At 37.9% G+C, this 25,826-nt stretch overlaps 1 protein-coding gene across 3 annotated transcripts; it reads left to right on the forward strand.

The window, feature by feature from the left end:
• LOC124233300 (zinc finger protein 184-like) lies at nt 1–25,826 on the forward strand. 3 transcript variants are annotated; one of them, XM_046650462.1, is made up of 6 exons: nt 1–124; nt 658–801; nt 10,774–10,841; nt 19,043–19,169; nt 19,498–19,581; nt 22,861–25,826. In XM_046650462.1, exons 2-6 carry the CDS (start codon nt 795–797, stop codon nt 24,819–24,821), a joined length of 2,247 nt encoding a protein of 748 aa, XP_046506418.1. In that variant the 5' UTR covers nt 1–124; nt 658–794; the 3' UTR covers nt 24,822–25,826. The 3 variants fall into 3 exon arrangements, with proteins under 3 accessions (XP_046506418.1, XP_046506417.1, XP_046506420.1); XM_046650461.1 differs by lacking the exon at nt 1–124 and adding an exon at nt 131–369; XM_046650464.1 differs by lacking the exon at nt 1–124 and adding an exon at nt 400–419.

The following is a 25,826-nucleotide window of genomic DNA, read 5'->3' on the forward strand; positions in this document are numbered from 1 at the left end:
AAAAGACGTCGGTGCTGAGGAAGTCCAGCCCCTTTGGCTCTCTGAGCTAGGTTTGGTGATTGTCCCTGAGCTTCCGGACCCGGGATCGGAGTGTGTGGATTGCTGCAGGGGGAGGGAACCCCAGGTATCACCATGGCAACCGGCAGCCCTTCGGCCCCGTGACGTCACCCTTCTCGCTTTGCTTGAGGCGGCCTCTACGGGAGGGAGCGGGGGAGTCCTCGAAGGGGGCGCCCCTGGCCTCCTCCAGTGCGGGGCGGTTCCGGCCTGATCCCTTGGAGGGCTTTGTTCTTTTGTTCCGGTCTGGGAGGAAGGACTGGACCCGGGCCCCGCCCTGCTTGTCCACCTTCCAGCTTTTCCGCTCCGCAACAGGTGTGTCTTCCTGAGCCCGCGGGGGTGTGAGCCCGTCAGGGTGCACAGAGGTAACGGGCCGGGTCTTTGGGTGCCTTTGGCAAGATTCAGGGTAGGCACCAAGGGTTTTTCGAATCTGGTGCTGAACCTGCGTACTCGATCTCCACTCTTGTTTTTGTTCAGCGGGAGTGCCACATGCCTGTTTATTGCTCTCTCTGGGCACTTCCCTTTTCCAAGGACTTCTTGGCCACTATGCAAAATTCTGTGATCGTGTGACAGACGCTGCTGACTCCATCCTGTGTCTTTCAGGGCAGCCAATCTGAGCGTGTCTAAGGGCTCAGACTCTCTGCTGGGCATCTGAGCGCTAGATCGAGGACCCAGCTGGAGCTACGACGCTGCTTGGGAAACTCTGGTGTCCAAGTTCCAGAGGAACGGGATGAACTGAGATGGAAGGTAGTGGGGACGACTGGGGGGAGAGTGGGATGTTGGTGATAAAAGAACAGTTAATGACTTGAAGATCAAATGCTTGACAGAGCTGGAAGAGGTGGAAGCCAGGAACTTATATTTAAGGATCCAGAAAAGAAACTGGATTACATTTTACTGGGAGACTCATTTGACCTTATAGGGAGAGGCTTGCAGGAACAGTTAATTTTCCCTGGCTTCGGGATTGGGGAATGAAAAGGAGCAATGATTCAGAATATCTGTGATCCTTCCATGACTTCTGCTTATTAAATATTAGAGTGATAATCTTGCAGTCAGAAAAACTCTTGGTAATCCTCCCTTCAATGCACCAGTTTTGAAAATATCCCTGGCAGATGGCCATCTGTTAAGCCTGTGCTTCAACAGTGTGGCATTAAACTCTCCATTTTGGCTGCAGACTATAACTTTGTTGGCTCTTTGTTTTTAGTTCCTTATATTAGGCAGAAGTGCCTGTTTGTGTAACTTCTGTGTTGATCTTAGTTCTTAGTCCCCAAAAGCTAGAGACTGCTCTCTCTTTCTGGCTACTTCCCTTCAGATATGTGAATTCAGCTGTTGCAACTCCTACTCACAAATTCTTTTCTAACCAGAATAGCCTCAGTACCTTTGATGGGTCTTCACGTGATATATCTAGACCTCTTTGAAAATTCTCCTGCGTGACAGCATGCTTCTTACAGTGCATTGCCTAAAATTAAACATAGTTCTTTAGATATGTTTTGAACATACCTAAAAGTATGATGTACTGCTTCTTTTGATTTGGATTATACTTCTACTGTTCAGTGTCAGATTGTATTAGCTTCTAAAAAATCAGCAATGTTATGCTGCAAACCCTAGATCTTTTTTACATAAACTGCAGTTAACTAGATTTATGTCATCCTTGTGTAATAGAGTTGTTTTTTATTCTTAATGTGAGGACTTCACATTTATGATTGTTCAGTTTTTTGGCCACGTGTTTCAGCTTGTCAGAATAATTAAGAATCTTAGTTATTGTGAGTCTTTTAACACTCCTTTCCAACTTTATGTCACTAGCATATTTAATGAGCATTCTTCTATTTCTTCCTACATGTCATTGAACAGGTCAGGGTAAGGACAGAGCCCTGTGACATGTCACTATAGACTTCCCTCTGCATTGTCATTGTCTTTACGTTCTTTAGGTACAGCTATGCAGTCAGATTTGGTTTAACCTAACTATTATCATACAGTCCTTTTTCTTGCATTTGTTTAATATCGTTAGAAGTCTTTGTATTATTTAGGTTTGAGCTATACTTTATATTTGTCATCAGTTTTTTTTAAAGAGTACAAAGAGTCTGTTTTATTTCGTACAACTGCATGTGTATCTACAATTATCTCAAAACAAAAAGTTTAATTTAAAAAAGTCAACTGTCTTTCATTATATTACCAATGAACAATTGAAAATTGTAAGAAAAATAATAACTCCATTTACAATAGCATCCGAAATATGAAACAGGAATATATCTAAGAAAAACTTGCAAGAGCTGTACCCCGAAAGCTACAAAACATTACTGAGAAAGATTTTTTTCCACCGTTATTGAGATATAATTGACTCATAACATTGTTTAAGTTGTCCAACGTGATAATTTGCTACACCCATTTTGTAAAATGATTACCACAGTAAGGTTAGTTAATCCATCTAGAACCTTACATGTTTGTCTTTGTGTGTATGTGAATGTATGTATGTGTATGTGGTGAGAACATTTAAGATTTACTCTCAACAACTTTCAAGTATGTAATACAATATTGTTAACTTAGTTACCATGCTGTACATTAGATCCCCAGAACTTATTTATCTTATAACTGGAAGTTTGTACCCTTTGACCAAGATCTCCCCCATTTCCCCCACCCCCCAGCCCCTAGAAACCACCATTCTACTCTGTTTTAATGCATTTAGCTTTTTTAGATTCCACTTAGCATCATGCCCTCAGGGGCCATCCATGTTGTCAAAAATGGCAGGATTTCCTTCTATTTTATGGCTGAATAATATTCCATTGTGTGTGCATGTGCAAGACGCAATACACATATATATATACACGTCATATGTATATACACACATACACACATATCCCCTCTGTTGGTGGAAATGTAAATTAGTATACCCACTATGGAAAATAGTATGGAAGTTCCTCAAGATATTAAAAACAGAACTGCCATGTTATTCAGCAATCCTATTTTTCTGGGTATATATCCAAAGGAAATGAAACCACTGTCTTAGAGATCTGCACCCCCATGTTCATTGCACCGTTATTTACAAGAGCCAAGACATGGAAGCAACCTAGCTGTCCATCAGTGAGTGAATGTATAACGAAAATGTGGTGTATATATTTCCATAGCAGCTATACCAATTTACATTCCCATCAACAGTGTACAAGGGTTCCCTTTCCTCCACATCCTAACACTTACCTCTTGTCTTTTTTTTTTTTTTAGAGATTGGCACCTGAGCTAACATCTGTTGCCAGTCCTTTTTTTTTTTTTCCTTCTTCTCCCCAAAGCCGCCCAGTACATAGTTGTATATTGTAGTTGTAGATCCTTCTGGTTGTGCTGTGTGGATGCCACCTCTGCATGGCTTGATGAGCGATGCCATGTCCGTGCCCAGGATCCAAACCAGTGAAACCCTGGGCCGCCAAAGCGGAGTACGCGAACTTAACCGCTCGGCCATGGGGCTGGCCCCTCTTGTCTTCTTGATAATATTCATTTTAATAGATCTGAGGTAATAGCTCGTTGTGGTTTTGATTTGCATTTCCCTGATGATTAGTCATGTTGAGCACCTTTTCATGTACTTCTTGGCCATTTGTATGTCTCCTTGGAAAAATATCTATTCAAGTCCTCTGCCTATCTTTTAATTGGATTCTTTGTTTTTATGCTGTTGAGTTGTATGAGTTTCTTGTATATTTTTGATCTTAACCCGTTATCTGAGAAACGATTTTCAAATATTTTCTCCCATTCCAAGGCTTGTCTTTTCATTTTGGTGATTTCTTTTGCTGTGCAGAAGCTTTTCAGTTTGATGTAGTCCTATTTGTTGATTTTTGCTTCTGTTGCTTATGCTTTTGGTGTAATATTGAAAAAATTATTGCCAAGACCAATATCAAGGAGCTTTTTTCTTATGTTTTCTTCTAGGAGTTTTAGGTTTTAAGTCTCGTTTAAGTCTTTAATCCATTTCAAGTTAATTTTCACTCTTAATGTAAAATACAGGTTTAATTTCAATCTTCTGTATGTGATTATCCAGTTTTCCCAGTACCTTTTATTGAAGAGACTGTCCTTTCCCCATTAAGTCTTCTTGGCTCTTTTGTCAAATGTTAGTTGACCATATACAGGAGAGTTTATTTCTGGGCTTGTAATTTTGTTCCATTGGCTTGTGTATCTGTTTTTATGACAGCTCCATAATGGTTTAATTACTATAGCTTTGTAATGTTGTTTGAAATCGGGAAGTGTGATGCCTCTAGCTTTTTGGTTCTTTCTCAGAATTGCTTTGTCTTTTCGGGGTCTTTTGTGATTCCATACAGTTTTTTGGATTGTTTTTCCTATTTCTGTGAAAAATGCCATTGGAATCTTGATCAGGATTGCATTGAATCAATAGATAACTTTGGGTAGTATGGACATTTTAACAATATAAATTCTTTTGATCCATGAACATGGGATCTCTTTCCATTTATTTGTGTTGTCTTCAGTTTCTTTCATCAGTGTCATAGTTTTTAGGATACACATCTTTCACCTTCTTGGTTAAATTTATTCCTAAGTATTTGATTGTTTTTGATGCTATTCTAAATGAGATTCTTTTCCTTATTTCTTTTGCAGATATTTCCTGGTTAGTGTACAGAAACACCACTGATTTTTGTACGTTGGTTTTATATCCTGCAGCTTTATTGAATTTTTCGATTAGTTCTAACAGTTTTTTTCATGGAGTCTTTAGGATTTTCTATTTATAATATTATGTCATCTGCAAAAGGAGACAATTGTACTTCTTCCTTTCTGATTTGAATGCCTTTTATTTCTTTTTCTTGCCTAATTGCTCTAGCTAGGACTTCCAGTACTATGGTGAATAAAAATGGTGAAACTGGGCACCCTCCTCTTGTTCTGGATCTTAGAGGAATAGCTTTCAGTCTTTCACATTGAGTATGATATTAGCTGTGGGCCTGTTATATATGGTGTTTATTATGTTGAAGTACATTCCCCCTATAGTAGTTTGTTGAGAATTTTTTTGTCATGAAAGGATGTTGAACTTTGTCAAATGCTTTTTCTGCGTCTATTGAGATGACCATATGAATCTTGTCTTTCATTTTGTTAACATGGGGTATCACATTTATTGATTTGGGTATGTTGAACTGTCCTTGCTTCCCAGGGATAGATCCTACTTGATAATGATGTATGATCTATTTAATGTGCTGTTGAATTCAGCTTGCTAATATTTTATTGAGAATTTTTGTGTCTTTATTCATCAGGAATAGTGGCCTGTAGGTTTCTTTTCCCATAGTGTCCTTATCTGGCTTTGGTATCAGGGTAATGCTGGCCTTGCAAAATGATTTTGGAGTGTTACATCCTCTTCAGTTTTTTAGAAGCCTTTCAGAAGAATTGATGTTAATTCTTCTTGCAGTGTTTTCTAGAGTTCATCTGTGAAACCATCTAGTCCTGGACTTGTCTGCGTTGGAGGGTTTTTGATTACTGATTCAATATTCCTTTTCCTCGTTGGTCTGTTCAGATTTTCTCTTTCTTCATGATTCAATCTTAGTAGATTGTACGTTTCTAGGAATTATCAGTTTCTTCTAGGTTATCCAATTTGCTGGCGTATAATGATTCTTATTAGACTCTTGTGATCTTTTGTATTTCTGTGGTATCAATTGTAATGCTTCCTCTTTCATTTTTGATTTTATTCATTTAAGTCTTTTTTTTTCTTGGTCTAGCTAAAGGTGTTTCAGTTTTGTTTACCTTTTTAAAAAACCAGCTTTATTTTCATTGATCTTTTCTATTATTTTTCTGGTCTCTATTTCATTTATTTCTGTTCTGATCTTTGTTATTTCCTTCATTCTGATAACTTTGGGCTTATTTCTTTTTTTAGTTCCTTTAAGTGTAAAGATTATTTGAGATATTTTTTCTTAATATAGACATTTATTGCTAAAACTTTTTTTTTAGAACTGCTTTTTCTACCTTCCATAAGCTGTGATATGTTGTGTTTCCATTTTCATTTGTTTCAATATATTTTTTTGATTTCTCTTTTATTTGTTGACTTATTGATTGTTCAGGAGTGTGTTGCTTAATTTCCACATATCTGTGAGTTTTCTAGCTTTCTTTCTGTTATTGATTTCTAGTTTCATACAGTTGTGGTCAGAATAGATACTTGGTGTGATTTTAATCTTCTTTAATTTGCTAAGACTTGTTTTGTGACTTATCATATGATCTATCCTGGAGAATTTTCCATGTGTGCTTGAGAAGAATATGTATTCTGCCATTGGATAAAATGTTCTGTATATGTCTGTTAGGTCCATTTGGTCTAAAGTATGGTTCAAGTCTAGTGTTTCCTTGTTGGTTTTCTCTCTGGATGGCCTATCCATTGCTGAAAGTAGGGTATTGAAATCCTCTACTATTGTTGTATTATCTCTTTCTCTGTTTAGATCTATTAGTGTTTGCTTAATATATTTAGGAACTCCATTGTTGGACACATATATATTTATAATTGTTATATCCTCTTGATGAATTGAGCCCTTTATCATTATTTAATGGCTTTATCTCTTTTTACAGTTTTTAACATAAAATTTATTTTGTTTGATACAAGTATAGCTCCCTCTGCTCTCTTTTGCTTTCCATTTGCATGGAATATCTTTTTCTGTCCCTTTACTTTGATCCTATGTGTATCCTTAAAACTGAAGTGAGGCAACCTAAAATTGGGTTCTGTTTTTTTATTCATTCAGCCACTCTATTCCTTTTGATTGGAGAATTTAGTCCATTTATATTTAATGTAATTCTTAGTAGGTAAGGCCCTACTAATGCCATATTATTAGTTGTTTTCTGGCTGCTTTGTAGTTCCCTTGTTCCTTTCTTCTTCTTTTGCTATCTTCCTTTATGAATTGATGATTTTTCATAGTGGGATGCTTTGATTCTATTTTCTTTATATTTTGTATATCTACTGTAGGGTTTTTTTTTTCATGGTTACCACCAGGCTTACAGAAAACATCTCGTAGATGTAACAGTCTATTTTAAGCTGATGACAACTTAACTTTGGTTGTATACAAAGACTCTACCCTTTTCATGCTCTACCATTTTATGTTTTTGATGTCACAATTTACATCTTTTTATATTTTGTAGCCATTAATAAATTACTATAGCTATAGTTATTTTTAAATAATTTAATCCTTTAACTCATATCGGAATTAAGTGATTAACTCATCACCATATTACCGTATTAGAGTATTCTGAATTTTGCTGTATACTTATGTTTACCAGTGTGTTTTGTAATTTTATATGTTTTCATATCACTAATTAGCAGCCTTTCATTTCAGCTTGAGAGACACCTTTCAGCATTTTATAAGGCAAGTCTAGTGGTGATAAACTCCCTCAGCTTTTGCGTGCTTGGGAAAGTCTTTGTCTCTCCTTCATTTCTGAAGGACAACTTTGCTGGGTAAAGTATTCTTGATTGGCAGTTTTTTCCTTCAGCACTTTGAATATATCATTCCACTCTCTCCAGGCTGAAGGGTTTCTCCTGAGAAATCCACTGATAGCCTTATGGGGGTGGCCTTGTGTGAGAAGAATTTTTTCTCCTCTTGCAGCTTTTAAATTTTTCTCTTTTGTCTCTGATTTTAGACAGTTTTATCATAATGTCTCTTGGAGAAGATGTTTTTCAGCTGAAATGTTTTGGAGACCTTTTAGCTTCATGAATTTGAATGTTCCATTACAAGATTTGGGAAATTCTTAGCTATTATTTTTTGAAATAAGCTTTCTGCTCCTTTCTCTCTTCTCCTTCTGGGACTCCAGTAATGCATAGATTGTTTCTTTTAATGGTTTCTCATAGTTCATGTAGGCTTTCTTGACCCTTTTGCATTGTTTTTTTCCTTTATTCTCCGCTGACTGGATAATTTCAAATGAGCTGTCTTCCACCTCATAGGTTCTTTCTTCTGCTTGATCCAGCCAGAAATTGATGTCTGTTGCATTTTTCTTTTCATTCGTTGTATTCTTTGGCTCCAGAATTTTTGTTTGTTTCTTTTTTATCATTCCTATCTATGTTAAACTTCTTATTTTGTTTGTGTGTTGTTTTTCTGATTTCATTTAATCATTTCTCTGTGTTTTATTGTAGCTCATTGAGCTTCCATAAAACAACTATTTTGAATTCTTTATCGTGCAAATTGTAGATCTTCATTTGTTAATGGTTGGTTACTGGAAGATTATTCTGTTCTTTTGGTGGTGTCATGTTTCCTTGATTTTTCATGTTCCTTGATGTCTTGTGTTGCTGTCTTTACCTTTGAAGATGTAGTCACCTCCTCCAGTGTTTACTGACTGGGTTTGGGAGAGAAATACCTGCTGTCCGTCCTGTTAGGGATTCTCAGGCTTTCTCAGACCTTCTGTGAATATGTCTGTTTTACACTTCTTATTCCCTCTTTGGGGGAGATTCGTAAGACTGTATGCTTTCTCTCAATCCTGCAGAGTCAGGCTGGATGCTGACAGCCTCCTGTTTTCTTTTGCTTGGCAGTTCTTAATGCTCAGGTTTGAGTGCTTACTCCCAGTCTTGCAGAGTCAGGCTAGTTCTCTCCATGTGCTCCCTAGCTGTCTATACGAGCTTGCTCTTGCCATCATCAGGGTGTGCACAGGGAACTGGCTACAGGGTAGAGGAGTATGTAGGTGGAGTGCACAGAGCATTGGGGGTACCTGTGGGCCAGTGAGGGGGATCCACAGGCAAAGCATCCCAGTGGCTCTTTGGCAGGCTTCCTGATGGAGTCTGTGAAGTGGTTAGTAGGATCCACATTCCTTTGATATGCTTTCTGACGGCCCTGACTGCTCTTCTCCCAACTGCTCCCTTCCCCTGAGTCACTCAGGACACCTCAGCATTCTAGATGGGACAAGAATGAAGTAGGTCTCTTGGTGGCATCCCACACAGCTGCAGAAGCTGGATGGTCACATGCCTTACTTTCCCCCATGAGGGAAATTATAGGCCAAGAAGGTCTCTCTTGGCACTGAGCTGTGCCACCTTGGGGGAGGGATGATTCTCATAAAGGGAAGGTGTTCCTCTTACCCTCTTCAGTGCTTCCAGTCTTGGATTTTTTTACTCCAGTGGTGTGCTGGAACTTCTCCACTGGACTCCTGGACTTCCACAGAGACACTGTTATCCATGGGTGATTATCTAAATTGGTGTTCTTTGGGCGGAAGATGGTAGAAAACACTTATTCTGCCATGTTGATGACATCATTCCTCCTCAATTCTTTGCCCTTATTTCTTTTATGAACGTTCTTTTTAATTCTGCCAAAATGGTTTCATTATAAGTCTTTGCTTTTTTTTCTCTCTTTGGGATTTTTCAGTAGTTAAGTTTGCATGTTCCGCTTCAGCAACCCAGTGTTTGCTGGTTCGGATCCTGGGCGCGGACCTATGCACCGCTTATCAAGCCATGCTGTGGCAGGCGTTCCATATATAAAATAGAGGAGGATGGGCATGGATGTTAGATCCAGGCTGATCTTCCTCAGCAAAAGAAAGGAGGAGTAGTGGCAGATGTTAGCTCAGGGCTAATCATTCTGAAAAACAAAAAAATTAAATCTAGAATAATAGTTCCCTTTATCGCTGCTTCTAAATTGGGCTTTCCTGTCAACCATTGTTCTGAATACACCTACCCAAAAGCAAAGTTTGTTTTTGTTTTGTTTATTCGTGTATAAGTTACATACATGAAGTACACAAATCTTAAGTGTACTACTTGATTAATTTTTATATGTTATGTACCAGTGTCACCACCCACACTAACATGTGGAATGTTTCTAATGCCCCAGAAGTCTTGTGCCTCTGCCCAGTCACTCTCTAGAGGTAACTGCCCTTCTAACTTCCATCACTGTAGATCAATTTGGTCTGTTTTTGGACTTAATATAAATGGAGTCATACTGTATGTATTCTTTTGTGTCTGGCTTATTTTGCTCAATATTGTTTATGAGATACGTCCATGTTGTGAGGTATATCAGTAGCTCATTCTTTTATATTGTGGAATAATATTCTGTTGTATGACTATATCATGATTTGTTTATCCAGTCTCCTGTTGAAAGATAATTGGATTGTTTCCAATTTGAAGATATTATGAATAAACCTGCTATGAACAATCTTGTACAAGTCTTTTGGTGGACATAAGCCCTCATTTCTATGAGTATATGCACAGGAGTGGAATTGCTGACTCATAAGGCAGGCATATGTTTAGCTTTAGAATATACTCTCAAACAGTTTTCCTAAGTGATTGATAAATTTACACCCCCCACAGCAATGTACAAAAGTTCCAGTTGCTCTGTATTCTTGCCAGCAGATAGTATTGACCGTGTCTATTTAATTTTAGACATTCTGGCGGGTGGGTAGTATAAGTAGTATATGTCATTGTGATATTTAATTTGCATTAATACCTAAGTTTCAAAGGGCCTAGGAAGACTTTTGGAAAGTAATTGATTATTCATATTTTATATGTAGCAGAGAAGGCAGCAGAAATATTTTGCTCTACTTAATGAGGAATATACATTGAGTTGTGTGATCCATATGACTAAGTATCTGGGGACAAAATTGTGAATCTTATAGTAATGCTTTACTAGTAATGCTGAGAGTACCAGGGCTCCAGTCAGCAGTTACCATGTTTCTTTTTCAGGATTCTGAGAAGTAAAGGAAATGGCATAGTTCCTCTTATTTTCATAAAGAAAAATAAGTGGATTTTATGGATTGCTGGGAGCAGCTGAGTTGAACAGAATTCTTCATGGTTTCTTCTTCCTCCCCTAGATCTGTCCTCTCCAGAGTCTGCCGTTCTCCAAGGGAGACATACTCTACCCCCGTCAGCCAGTTTTCAGGTAAGTTGGGATTTCCTGAAGTGCCGTTTCAGTCCTTACTGGGACTGTGTATTCTTTTGCTGTAGGGTGTGTTTATCCAAAAAGCAATGTTGGCAATTCATCCTGGGCTCCCATCTGCCCAGTGACCTTCTTCCTAGCTCTGCCTCTCCAGCTTAACTAACACATTCACCATTTACCTCTTGCTTAGTATCTTGCCATGCTCCCGTGACGAGAGAGCAGAAGTAGTACAAACTTGATCCTTGACTTGAATAGACCAAATGACTGCAGAAAACAAAACAGATAAATATAAAAAAGGAGAAATGAGTACCATGGAAAATCGAGAATGACAAACATATGTGTTGTCTGGAAGGGCTCGTAAAGGGTGTGAGATTTGCACTAACTCCAAAGGACAGGTGGCATTTGAATATTTGAACAAATATATAAGGTGGGAGGTATGAGGATTCCGGGTATGGAGAAGATTATGAGCAGAGATTCACACGTAACAATTAGCACGTATTACATAGGATTCAGAAAAATTTGGAAGAGATGGTTTATTTTGGCAAGTGGTAAACAAATGGTTGAATAAGTTTGGAATATGAAAGGGCTCAACTGTCTAGATAAGCAGTTGAAGGCTTTATTCTGTAGGTCATTTGTGGACCATTAATGGTTTTTGAGGAGGAAAGTGACATGATACTGTTTTAGGAAAAACCAATAACTGAGAATTTTGACAAAAAGGTAATGATTGTTCCACCAGGTATAATCAACCTCAAGCCTTCCTTTAATCAGGCTCCTTCTTAGACTTTTACTCTCTTCTTAATTCCTATCCCACAATTTAATCATCTTACCAAAGAAATGGTCCCACTTCTTCCCACTTTCAGCTCTAGTACTTTTGGCATTTATTTTTTATTGAGATATACAGGCATATTTCATTTTATTGTGCTTCACGAATATTGTGTTTTTTTATAAGACCCTCCACCAGCAAAAAGATTATAACTCACTGAAGATTATAACTCTCTGATTATAACTCAGATGATAGTTAGCATTTTTTAGTAATAAAGTTTTTTTTTATCTAGGGTATGTACATTTTTTTAGACATAATGCTATTATACACTTAATAGACTACACTAGTATAAACATAACTTTTATATGCATTGGGAAAAGCAAAAATTCGTGTGACTCGCTTTATTGGAATATTTGCTTTGTTGCAGCGGTCTGGAATTGAACCTGCAGTATCTGTGAGATATGCCTGTACTGTGACAATTAACTGCACATATTTGAAGTATATAACTTGATAAGTTTTGGCATACACTCATGAAATCATCATCACAGTCATGATAATGAACATATGCACTGTCGGAAAGCATCCTTTGTATGACTTGAATCCTTTTGAGTTTTTTTTTTTTTTAAGATTTTTTATTTTTTCCTTTTTCTCCCCAAAGCCCCCCAGTACATAGTTGTATATGCTTCGTTGTGGGTCCTTCTAGTTGTGGCATGTGGGATGCTGCCTCAGCGTGGTTTGATGAGCAGTGCCATGTCCGCGCCCAGGATTCGAACCAACGAAACACTGGGCCACCTGCAGTGGAGTGTGCGAACTTAACCACTCAGCCACAGGGCCAGCCCCTTGAGTTTGTTGAGACCTATTCTTTTGCCCCGAGTATGGTCTGTCTTGGTAAATAAGCAGTGAGCACTTGAAAATAATCTATATTTTGCTGTTATTGGGTGGAGTGTTCTATGAGTGTATTAGTTTCATATTGCTGCTGTAATTAATTTACTACAAGCTTAGTGGCTTAAAACAATACATTTACTATCTTACAGTTTTTGGGGTCAGAAGTCCAAAATGCATTGGCAGGGCTGCATTCCCTGAAGGCTCTGGGGTAAAATCTGTTCCCTTGCCTTTTGCATCTTCTAGAGGCTACATGTACACTCATGTCCCACATAACGACATTTCAGTCAACAATGGACCACATACACAGTGGTGGTCCTGTAAGATTAGTACCGTATAGCCTAAGTGTGTAGTAGGCAGTACCATCTAGGTTTGTATAAGTACACTCTATGATGTTCACACATTGACAGAATCATCTAATGATGCATTTCTCATAACATATCCCTGGGGGCCAGCCCCATGGCCGAGTGTTTAAGTTCGTGCACTCCGCTTGGGCGGCCCAGGATTTTGCCAGTTCGGATCCTGGTCGTGGACATGGCACCACTTGTCAAGCCGTGCTGAGACAGTGTCCCACATAGCAAAACCCAAAGGACCAACAACTAGAATATACAGCTATGTACTTGGGGCCTTTGGGGAGAAGAAGAAGGGGGAAAAAAAAGATTGGCAACAGATGTTAGCTCAGATGCCAATCTTTAAAAAAATAAACTAACAAAAGAACATATCCCTGTTGTTATGCAGTGCATGACTGTACTCTTTACCTTGTGTTCCCTTCCTCTATCTTCAGGGCCATCAGTGTGGCATCTTCACATCTCTTTCTCTAGTTCTGATTTGTCCTCTATCTTCATGTCTCCTGCTCTGACTCTGCCTCTCTCTTATAAGGACTCTTGTGATTACATTGGGTCCACTCATGTAATCCAGGATAATTTCCCCATCTCAAAGTTATTAACTTGATCACATCTGCAAAGTCTCTTGCTATTTTGGCTAACAGTTTCATGAGTTTCAAGGATTAGGATGTGGACATCTTTGGGAGGGCCGTTATTCTGTATACCACAGAATGTCATTTAGGTCAAGTTGGTTGATAGTATCGTTCAAGTGTTTCATATCCTTGATTGATTTTCTGTCTACTTGTTTTATCAATTATTGTGATAGGGTATTGAAATTTTGGGCTATTATTATGTGGATTTGTCTTTTTCTCCTTGCAATTCTATCAGTTTTTACTTCATATTTTCTGAAGCTCTGTTATTAGGTACATAAACATTTAGGATTGTTATGTCCTCTTAATCAAGTGACCCCTTTATCATTGAGAAATGACCTTTCTATGCCTGGTAATATTGTTTTGCCTTGAAATTTACTTTGATATTTGATAGTGTCAGCATGTTATATCTTTTTCCATCATTTTGCTTTTAACTTATTTGTGTCATTATATTTAAAGTGAGTTACTTATAGGCAACATGTAGTTGGGTTTTGCTCTTTATTAATCCACTCTGGCAATCTTTGCCTTTTAATTGTGGTGGGCTAGGTCATTTATATTTAATGTGGTATATTTGCATTTAGATATTTGATATGATTAAGTTTGTTTATCATCTTGCTATTTGTTTTCTGTCTGTATTTTTATTCCCTTTTTCCTGTATTCTTTTTGGGTTGAATATTTCTTATGATTCCATTTTGTTTCCTTCAGTGGGTTATCAGTCATAAATCTTTTATTTTAATTGTTGCTTTAGGTATACGTATTTATCACCATTTATCTTCAAGTGACATACCACTTCATGAATAATGTAAGAACCTTACGATAATGTACTTCCATTTCTTTCCTCCCAGTTTTTAAGGCTATTGTTGCCATTTATTTTACTTATAAACCCCATAATACTTGTTATTATTTTTGTTTAAGTAGTCAGTTATCTTTTAAAGAGATTTAAATAGTAAGAAAAATATTGTATATATTTACCCATGTAGTTTACTATTTCTGGTGGTCTTCATCCTTTATGTAGATCAGTGATTCACAATTAGTGTGATTTTGCCCCCTAAGGAACAACTGGAAATCTTAGGAGACATTTTGGATTGTCATAACTTGGTGGGGAGTGCTACAGGTATCCAGTAGGTTAATGCCAGTGATGCTGTTTGCAATACACAGGATAGCCCCCCACAATTATTTAAAAGAGTTATCTGGTCCAAAATATCAATAGTGTCAAGGTCAAGAAACCTTGATATAGATCTGTATTTTCATTGTTATTGTTTTTGTTGTGCATGAAGGACTTCCTTAAGGTTTCTTATAGGGCAGTGTGCTGGTGATGAATTCTTTCATGTTTTTATGTCTGAGAAGTCTTTATTTTACCTTTGTTTCTCAATTCTATTTTGACAGTTTTTCTTCTTTGTAGTATTTAATGATGTTGCTCCATTGTCTTCTTGCTTGCATTGTTTCCAACAAAAAGCTACTGTCATTTTTATCTTTGTTCCTTTATATTTATTTGTCTTTTTTTTCTCTAGATGCTTATAAGATTTTCTCTATCACTAGGTTTGACCTATTTGATTAAGATATGCCTTGGTGTAGTTTTCTTTGTGTTTCTTGTGTTTGCATTTTATTGATTTTGTTGAATCTGTGGGTTTTATAATTTTCATCAAGTTTGGAAAATAGTGAGCTATTATTTCTTCAGATATTTTTTCTGTTCCTCTCCCTTCTTTTTTCCCCCAGGGACTCCAATGGCACATACGTTGGGCCACTTGAAGTTGTCCCATAGCTCCCTGAAGCTATTTCTTTTTTGAAATTCTTTTTTCCTATCTGTTTCATTTTTGATAGTGTCTATTTCTGTCTTTGAATTTGTCAGTCTTTGTCAGTGCCTCATCTGCTGTTAATACTTTGTAGTGTATTTTTCATCTCAGAACATTCTCATTTTCAGCTCTAGAAGTTCCATTTGGCTCTTTTTTTCTTTTCATGTCTTCATGTTTCTACTTAACTTTTTGAACATATGGAATATATTCATAATAACTTTTAGTGTTCTTTTCTGCTAATTCTAGCATCTTTGTTAGTTCTGGGTTATTTCAACTGATTGATTTTTCCCCCTCATTATAGGTTGTATTTTCCTGCTTTTTTGCATGCCGGATAATCTTTGATTGAGTGTCAGCACTAAATTTTACCTTACTGGGTTCTGCATACTTTTGTATTCCTGTCAAATATTCTTGAGCCTTTTTCTGGGATGCGGTTAAGTTTCTTGAAATAATGTGTTCCTTTCAGGTCTTGCTTTTAGGATTTGTTAGGTGAATCCAGAGCAGCATTTAGTCTAAGGCCATTTATTTGCCACTGCTGAGTATTCTACCCAATCCCTAATGAATTATGCAGTTTTCCAGTTTGACTGATGGGAACAGGTTCTATTTCCAGCCCTTTTGAGTGCTGGTACTGTTCCCTTGAATCCTTTTGGATGATTCTCTCCCTGTCTCCGATAGTTTCATCACACCCGCGTGCTCATTCATATTTTGCTGAATACTCAGGTGGAACCTCCGTAGTTCTCCTTGCTTATTTGCTGATGTAGCTCTCTCTTCTACAGTATTCTGTCCTGTGAACTCTAGTCACCTTGATTTCCCCAAACTCTCAGCATTATCTCTTCAGTTCAGGGAGTTGGCTGGGCGGCTCCTGGGTTACACCTCCCTGCACCACTGTGTGGAAACTCTCAAGGCAGTAAGCTGGACCAATTGTGTGACTCGCTTTATTTGTTTCCTCATTCTCAGGGATCACTGTTTTTTGTTGTCTGAGATTCACTGTCTTGGAAACTGTTGTTTCATATATTTTTTCTGGAATTTTTTGTTATTTCATGCAGAAGGGTAAATCCAATCCTTGTTAATCCCACTTTGGCCACAACTTGATCCTTTCAAGGTTTGTTTTTGAATGATAAGCTTTGTTAGGACTGATCTATCATCATCTTACTCTAGGACTGTTTGGAGGGGGCCCATGATCACTCTTTAGCTCAGTGATTTTCTAGAATGACTCACCCTACTCGGTAGTATAACTCAGGGCTGGAGATTATTACAATAAAGAATACAAAACAGGACCAGAAGGAAAAAGATATTCATAAGCAAAATCCGGGAAAATCAGATGCAGGCTTCCAAGTCCTCCCTCTGTGATGGTCACACAGATGTACTTTCTCTCTAGCTGTGATCCCCAGAGACATGAGAAATGTCTCTACCCAGGGCAGCCTGCTTGAATTCTGGAGTCCAGAATTCTTAAAAGGAGCTAATCACTTCAGCATACACCTGCTATAGACCAGCTGTGGTGCAGAGCCCAAACTCGGCACTGTGTGTTCATCATAAGTCTTCACCTGTATGTTAAACAGTGCTGACAGTCTGCATCCTGCCCCACTGCTCCAGGCATACAGTAACATCATCAGTTGGTGACTTTGTAAGCATTAGTTTTCAGAGCTTGTTCAAGGTTCAGAAACATGTATCCGCGTGTCCCTGGAGATTAGCAAGGAGTGAGCAAACCATACTTGTTGCTTTAACTTGTTGCTAAACTTGCCCTGTTCCTAAAGTGTGCTGGAGCTGTTGTGGGACCTGATTGTGCATGTCTTTTCTTAACTCTGGGTTCATTGATGTCATATTGCTAATGATGTTGCCCATGGAGATTGTATTTACACCACATTTTTGGAGCTCCTCCTCTATGTAGCTCCCTCCTCTCTGGTATACATCCTGCAAATCCCCTGCCTCAGTAGTTGTGAGCTGCCACCTTTGTCTTCTCAGCTCAGTAAAACCACCATGCTTTGCAAGGGCTCTGCCTCCCTGCACTGCAGTCTGGAGGATGCCAGCTTTGTGGCAGGAAGCTGAGGGGATTGTCAGGCTCATGTGACGGTCTCCCTTCTCTCAGGATCACAGATTTGTCCTGCCTGCTTTTCAAACACTTGTTTCAGATATATTGTTCAGTTTTATTTTTCTTTACACTGGGAGAGCCAGTCCAGTTGCTCTGTTGTGATTAGAAGCAGAAGTCCCAATAATTTACCTATTTTAAAATAAAATTAACTCATCTAATTTCAAATACGTAGTAAATAAAAAGTAGGAAGTTCCCCTGCATTGCCTTCAAGTCCCACTGATAATATTTAGTAGTATATTTCTTTCAAATTATTTTCTGTGCATTTACATATAAACTTTCCTATTCATAAAAATAAAAATGGGATCATACCATGTATACTGTATACATGTATGTGTAATATATATGCATATTTCCTAATCAGTACATGTAGAGATACCTCATTTTAAAAACGTCTACATAAAGTACTTTAGTAAGGATATACCGTAAATTCTTTAACCACTATCCTATTAATGAACATTAAATTTGCGTTTTTTCCCTTCACACAAACAATGTTGCAAGGATGCTTGTACATATGTTCACACCCTGAGGTATTTCTGAAGAATAAATTCCTACAAGCAATAAAACTTTGAGTGATATATGCATTTCAAGTTTTGATAAATCCTGTCCGATTGCCCCCAGATAGATTCCCACCAGAAGTGCACATGTGCACTTTCAGCAGTGCTAGCCAATCTGGTATCTCATTATTTTACTTATTTTTAGTGGAGTGAGCATTCTTTCATGGTTTATTAACAATATCTTAGGTGAATTGCCTGTTTGGGTTCTTGGCCTTTTTTTGTTGTTTTTCTTGTGGGTCGTCCATCTCTTTTGCTAATTATTTGTAGGAATTCAGAATATCGCCTTTTGTCTATGGTTTAATAATATATATAGAATAATATATATAGAAAGTTTACATCTTTATGTGGTTATATCTGTCAATCTTTCTGTTTGTCTTACAGTTTTTGCCTTTCACATTCAAGCTTATAAAACTTTTCGTGTCTTTTATTCTACCGTTTTATTTTGCTTTTTCTTTAGAATTTAATCTCCAATGCAGCCAAAATTTTGTGTATGCCATGAAGTAAAGAACCCACCTTATTTTTTTCCTTAAATAGACAGTCATTTGTTATAACACCATTTAGTGACTAATCCAGCTTATTTTAACTAACTTGAAAGTTGTTTAATCCTATTCAATTCTTATAAACATGGGTCTGTTTTTAGACTTTATCTTTTTTTCATTGAGTTTTATTCCATACAAGGCCACTCTCTTTTAATTTATCTTTATTTTTTGGTATATTTTGGTATATCTCTTGGTATATTTTGAAATGTGGTAGGGCAAGTCTCCTTCCCAAATTTTTTCAAAAACGTTTTTGGCTATTCTTGCACATTGTAGGTAATAAAATGTATTATTGATGTTATTAGGTATACTATTAATACTTGATATATCTTGGAACACAGAGATAATGATGATGATGAACAAAAACGATGGCTAACATTCACTGAGCACTTGTTAGATCCAGACCCTAAATTAAGCATTTCATATTGAACATTTTTTATTTAATTCTTGCAATAACCCTGTGAACGGGGTACTGTTTTTATATTTGTTTCACAAAGGAGCACATATCAAAATCTTTCTTCAGATAGCCTTTTGCTTGCCTTATTTCTGTCAGTATTGCTAACTTCGCCCCCTTCTTATGTAAATACTTTATGGCTAAGCAGAAATATGTATTTCAGGAATCAGTGACCTTCAAGGATGTGATAGTGGACTTTACCCAGGAAGAATGGAAACAGCTAGATCCTGTGCAGAGAGATTTGTTCCGGGATGTGACATTGGAAAATTATACACACCTGGTCTCCATAGGTAAGGCTGACTTCTCTGATTTAATATCTGGGGCTGTAGAGGATGGGGGTTCTCTCGTGCTTAGGTGAGTTTTGCCTTTAAGTTAAGGAACCAAAGATTCCTAAATTTTAAAAGGTTTCTACTCTCCTAGCAAGTAGAAGGACAAACTAATAATTTTTCTGAACCCATGTCTGGTGATTTGTAACACTGAAGCTTTATACGCTATACACTCCCATCAGATTTGTCCTACATATCCTTTCCTAAAAACAAAGTGCTGAGACTGAATTCTGATATGGCACTTATCCCTTACTACATGATAAGTACCTTTTTTTTTCTTCCCCATGAGCAGGACTCCAAGTTTCCAAACCTGATGTGATTTCCCAGTTAGAGCAAGGGACAGAGCCATGGATCATGGAGCCCAGCATTCCAGTAGGTACGTAATGGATATGTGCCATATGAGTGTCATTAACTCTAACCACCAGCCTGATAAGAGCTTTTTATGTCTGTAATGTAGATTCTTGCTTCTCTTTAAAGTGTCTCCTGTGGAGAATTGGGAAGCTAACTGGACTCTCTTTTGCTTTGTCAAAACACTAACTGTTTCAACATATGTTCTGTTTCTATACTCCTTTCAGAGGTGGTATCCTTCTTGCTTTTTTCTAAAGGCAACCTCTTGACCTGGACTCTGGATTCCGTCTTTCGTACCTCCTTTGGGACCCTAATCACGTAATTATCACCTTATTTTTCAGCCCTAAGTTTTCTTTTTGGGTCTCCAGGCTCCATTGCTAGTACCTTTAAACAGAAATAGGTAACCCTAATTTTCAAATACTGTTACTCAACACTTTTTATCTTTCTGACCACAATCCAGTCCGCCTCCTTGCTTTCCCAACCAAACTCGGCAAAAGTGAATTTCATTCCTATAGCCTTCACTTTTTCATCTCCTATTACTTTCTTAATCTCAGGGTGTAGCTTCTGATCCTATCACTTTAACAGACTATCCTTGAAATTATGAATGATTTTCTTGTAAATGATCAATTCCAAAACTGCAGAGAGAGCTCTTCAAAGATCTCAGCCTGGAAAAATGTACAAACTTGGTCACTCCAGGTAAGGGGATGTCTCCAGAGTTAATGGGATAGGAGTGGGGGTCCTCTTTTATGGGTAGAAAAAAAACAAGCCATGTCCAAATTTGGGAAGTACTGGATTAGCTAAAATTTTAGCAGATCTTTTACTGGAAGAATACTCAGAGGTTTTTTTAATATGTAGTTGGGCATTAGGAATTTCCAACAGTGTTGCATAGAATATGACATTTCTTCTCCTCCCACCCCAAACAACCATGAATTCTTTTTTTCATACTACACCTTTAAAATATTTCTCTTAGAAGATGGTTTCATGAAGCACAATTTAGAAAACTTTTTTTTTTTTAAAGAGCTTTATTAACTTGTGCTTACGGTTTGTTAACTTTCGGAAAAAACAAGTTTTATTACAAATGAAAAAGGAAGTTTTAAAAAAATCCCAACTTAAGCAGGTAGAAAAAAATTTTTAAATATTTAAATGTGTATTAAAAAATCCTAGGCTTTTCAAAAAATGCTTTAGTCATTACTAAAAAGAGATTTATTTAGGTAAAAATAATAATGAGAAACCTGTGTTGCAGAGATAATGTAGATAGTTCCTGTGATCCAGTCAGTAGGCAGAAGATAATCCCTTGAAGTATTTAGCTCCATTCTTTTGTTTACTTTTACACTGGAATGTGACCCAGTGATGGTAGTCTTGGTAAGCTAGCCCTTGGTCCTGCCCTCTTCAGAATTTGGAGCAGACTTATTCTGAGCTGGCGACTTGGCTGCTTTCATCTCTGTGAAAATGATCTACAGTTTTATAGGCATCTGTACAGGTAATAGAAGTTGCGATGGTACCTACGTTCAGGTGGCCACTGGGCCTGGGCCTTGTCTGTATCATTTTCCTTATCCTCTTTATTGCCATCTTCTCTGGGTTTTCTTGGTGACCTGGCCCTTGCAGAATCATGATCAATTACCCTGATGTGTATTCTGTCTCATTTGTCTATCTTGTTCTTTTGCAGCCTGTTTGTTAGCACCCTGTATTATTTCTCCATACACAAGAGTGTTGGAATACTGTGGTCAAGACCTGTAGACTTTGCTTGTAGTAAAGTGGGAAGTCCTTTCTGCAGTAGAGATGGCTCTGTTCAGTCTTGCCTTCTGGAACTTTGTCCAGCATTTCATTGTTTTCCCCACCCCTGGTGTTCTGGTAACTCTGTTGGTTATTGTGTGGAAGACATGACAACATGGACAACATTGGTCATGGTCTGTTGGATGTTTATTGCCTTCAACTGGGACTGCAACCAGGGCTGGAGATCAGCCACTTCCACCCTCTTCTCTTTTAACAGCATCAGACTCCGTGGTCTCCATTTCCTTCATTGTGAAGTGCCTGCAGGAAGTATTCTTTATGGTCATCTGCTGTCAAATGTATCTTTCTTGGTGTCATTCCTGTTAATGAAAACATATCCATTTCTTATATTGAACAATTGGTTGTTCCCCAGAACCTGTGTTATTGATCTTCTTGTCCCTGCTGGAGAAGTACTGCTGTTAGGAGGCTGCCTGCACATGTATATGCTGCACCATTACCCGTGGTACCAGTTACGGAGGGGATGGTAGGCAGCTCTGGGTTTCTGCCTCGCTGCTTATGCTTGCAGTGATGATGATGGTGATAGTGACTGGGCTGGCAGCACAGGAGATTCAGGGTTCTCTGGGATCTGCTGTACCTCCCTGTTACTAGTGGAACCAAAGAAATGCTATTTTCTTTACTAAATCTGCCAGCATTGATTAGCCTGCTTCTCTTAGTTGTCGTCTTTCTTGTCTTGGGCAATGCTCTACTTCCTGATTATGTTCTTTCCTGTCTTTTGTTTCTTCTGTTGTTTGCTGATAAACTGCTTTCTTTCATTAGTATATTTTATTCATCCCATTACCCTAAAGACCCTCAGGTCAGAGAAAAGACCTCTGCTCTTTTCTCACATATGTTCCTGTGGCTTCAGCTATCCTTTTCCTTGCTCTTTTGAGCTGATACTTCCTATCCTATATTTGAACACCTTAGTTATTCTACTCCTTTTGGCATCTTCTACTCCCCCACAAACACCCATAGTCTAGTCCTCCATTTCTCTTCCTAATTCTCAAAAATACCTAGAGTTGAACTTGATATCTTCCTCCCCTTAAGTTATTTACTATTTCCAACTTTCCTATTTCCAGCAGTGATATGACTATTCCTGCAGTGTTCCAGGCTAAAAACCATGGCATCTTAGAAACGTCTTTCCTGTTTGTCATGTCTTGACATCTTGGCTCTTAGATTTTTGTTTTGTTGTTCATTGGCAAGGAGTCCCAGTTCAGACTGCCTCCTTTAGATTCACTCCATCTGTGTCTCCTCTTAGCCATCTCTGTGGTTACTTTTTAATTTACTCTCACCTTAAATGGAGTTCTCTTACTGGTTTTTAGAGATTATGAAATTGAATTAGACATTCTCTTGCCACTTTCATATTTTATTTATCGTTATTGTTAGCTCCTTCCAACTTTCTTTCTAAATAATAGGGCTATATTTGAAAACCTTCAGAATTTCTGAGGGCTTTATTTTTAATTTCTTTAGTTCATTCTCACAGCAACAGGTTTTCCCCCCCTTCTATTCAGAGAATACAGGCATTTTATTTTTCTTTCAGACTGGGAGACAAGACCAGAAAATAGCATATCAGTCCCAGAGCTGGACATTTCTGAAGAACAGCCATCTCGGGTGGTAATAGTGGAACAACAGAAAAAGGATGATCCTTGCAGTTCCAACTTCTTAGAAAGTTGGGAATCTGAAAGCAGTCTAGAGAGGCATCAGGCAAACCAACAGCCACTGCCAAGAGAAATAAAAATAACTGAAAAGACAATACCCACTTGGGAGAGAGGCCCTGTAAATAATGACTTTGAAAAAAGCGTCAATGTGACTTTAAACCTTGTAACACAACAAGGAATATCTCCAAAAGAGACGTCTACTAAAACAAGTGTCAAACAGAATTTAAATCCAGTTAAAAAAGAGAAATCTTGTAAGTGTAATGAATGTGGGAAAGCTTTTAGTTATTGTTCAGCTCTTATTCGCCATCAGAGAACACATACTGGAGAAAAACCCTACAAATGCAATGAATGTGAAAAAGCCTTCAGCCGGAGTGAAAACCTTATAAACCATCAGAGAATTCATACTGGAGACAAACCATATAAATGTGATCAATGTGGAAAAGGCTTCATTGAGGGTCCATCTCTTACTCAACATCAAAGAATTCATACTGGAGAAAAACCCTATAAATGTGATGAATGTGGGAAAGCCTTTAGTCAGAGGACCCATCTTGTTCAGCATCAGAGAATTCATACTGGTGAGAAACCATATACTTGTAACGAGTGTGGAAAAGCGTTTAGCCAGAGAGGCCACTTTATGGAACATCAGAAAATTCATACAGGAGAAAAACCTTTTAAATGTGATGAATGTGATAAAACCTTTACCAGGAGCACACATCTTACTCAACATCAAAAAATTCATACTGGAGAGAAAACTTATAAATGTAATGAATGTGGGAAGGCCTTCAATGGGCCCTCAACATTTATCCGTCATCATATGATTCATACTGGTGAAAAACCATATGAATGCAATGAATGTGGGAAAGCCTTCAGTCAGCACTCAAACCTCACTCAACATCAGAAGACACATACTGGGGAGAAACCTTATGATTGTGCCGAATGTGGAAAATCCTTTAGTTACTGGTCATCCCTTGCTCAACATCTGAAAATTCATACTGGAGAAAAACCTTACAAATGCAATGAATGTGGAAAAGCCTTTAGTTACTGCTCATCCCTTACTCAACATCGGAGAATTCACACCAGAGAAAAGCCATTTGAATGCAATGAATGTGGAAAGGCTTTCAGTTATCTCTCAAACCTTAATCAACATCAGAAGACTCATACCCAAGAGAAAGCCTATGAGTGTAAAGAATGTGGGAAAGCCTTTATTAGGAGTTCATCTCTTGCTAAACATGAAAGAATTCATACTGGCGAGAAACCCTATCAGTGTCATGAATGTGGAAAAACCTTTAGTTATGGCTCTTCTCTTATTCAGCATAGGAAAATACATACTGGAGAAAGACCTTACAAGTGTAATGAATGTGGGAGAGCCTTCAACCAGAACATACACCTTACACAACACAAGAGAATTCACACAGGAGCAAAGCCTTATGAGTGTGCTGAGTGTGGCAAAGCCTTTCGACATTGTTCATCTCTTGCTCAACATCAAAAAACTCACACAGAAGAAAAACCCTACCAGTGTAATAAATGTGAAAAGGCTTTCAGCCAGAGCTCCCATCTGACTCAGCATCAGCGTATTCACACTGGAGAGAAGCCCTATAAGTGCAATGATTGTGACAAAGCCTTTAGCCGGAGCACTCATCTGACTGAACATCAGAATACTCATTCTGGAGAGAAACCTTATAACTGTAATGAATGCAGGAAGACTTTCAGCCAGAGCACTTACCTTACTCAGCATCAGAGAATTCATTCAGGAGAGAAACCTTTTGGATGTAATGATTGTGGAAAAGCCTTCAGATATCGTTCTGCTCTCAACAAGCATCAGAGACTACACCCTGGTATATGACTATGATAGAAGCAGCATAAACATAGGGGATGCATTTACTTTAGTTTGTCCTTTTGTTAAGTACTGAAGAATCAGAATGGATTGACAAACTGCTTAAAATATTGTAAGTTTTCACTGTTACACTATGGAATAGAAGAGTACATTGGGCTGAAGTAACCAATTACATTGTCAACCAACTTCGTGATACTGAAAATTTAACTGTTTTCAGTTTCAGTTTCCTCTGTGAAATGAGAGATTTGGAGTAGATGATTTCAGAGGTCATTTGGAGTTTTATATTCAGTTTTGTATATTCACAATATATTCTTGAATAGGATTATTATACATCAGCATTTTGATGTGTTGCATCTAGAGTGTGTATATTTATGCATGTTTTCCCTATAGAAAGCGTTTGTGCTTCAGTAACTAGACTGGGGGATTTATTATGCTCCTATTCTAACACATTTAAGTTGTTTAAGTAACTGGTTCCTAATAAAAAGAATTGTAAATGCCCTCAAATTAATAATTCAGTAGCATATAATGGCTTAACTCAGTACAAGTATTAAACCTTCCTATTGCTTTCTCTTCCAGTGTGTTTTAACATTCTAGGAGTTTAGTGCAAGTACAGAGATTCTCTTCTACAGCTTAAACCAGTGTTATTTAACCCTAGTTGTGTAGTAGGATCACTTTAGGAACTTTATAAAATTCTATTGCCAAGGTTCCACCCCCAGAGACTATAATTTAATTGGCCTAAGCAGTGGGACCCAGGGTTCAGTTTTTTTTTTTTTTTTTTGATTCCTAACGTGTATTCTGGAAGGACAATTGGGTTAGATTTCAGTACCCACTCCTTTGGCTAGTAGCTTCTTCTTGTGGCTCCTCCTAGAAGCCTCACAGATTAGCTGTGCTCAGTACACATGATGTAATTTTGACTGTCATATTGTTGTGTAGATTGGGTTCTCACAAGCTCTGGGAGGTAAGGTCAATTTGTTTCCTCACTAAAGTGCAAAAATTAAACTGCTGTGTAAAATA

This window comes from Equus quagga, unplaced genomic scaffold, assembly GCF_021613505.1.
Source record: "Equus quagga isolate Etosha38 unplaced genomic scaffold, UCLA_HA_Equagga_1.0 188_RagTag, whole genome shotgun sequence".
Taxonomy (NCBI): domain Eukaryota; kingdom Metazoa; phylum Chordata; class Mammalia; order Perissodactyla; family Equidae; genus Equus; species Equus quagga.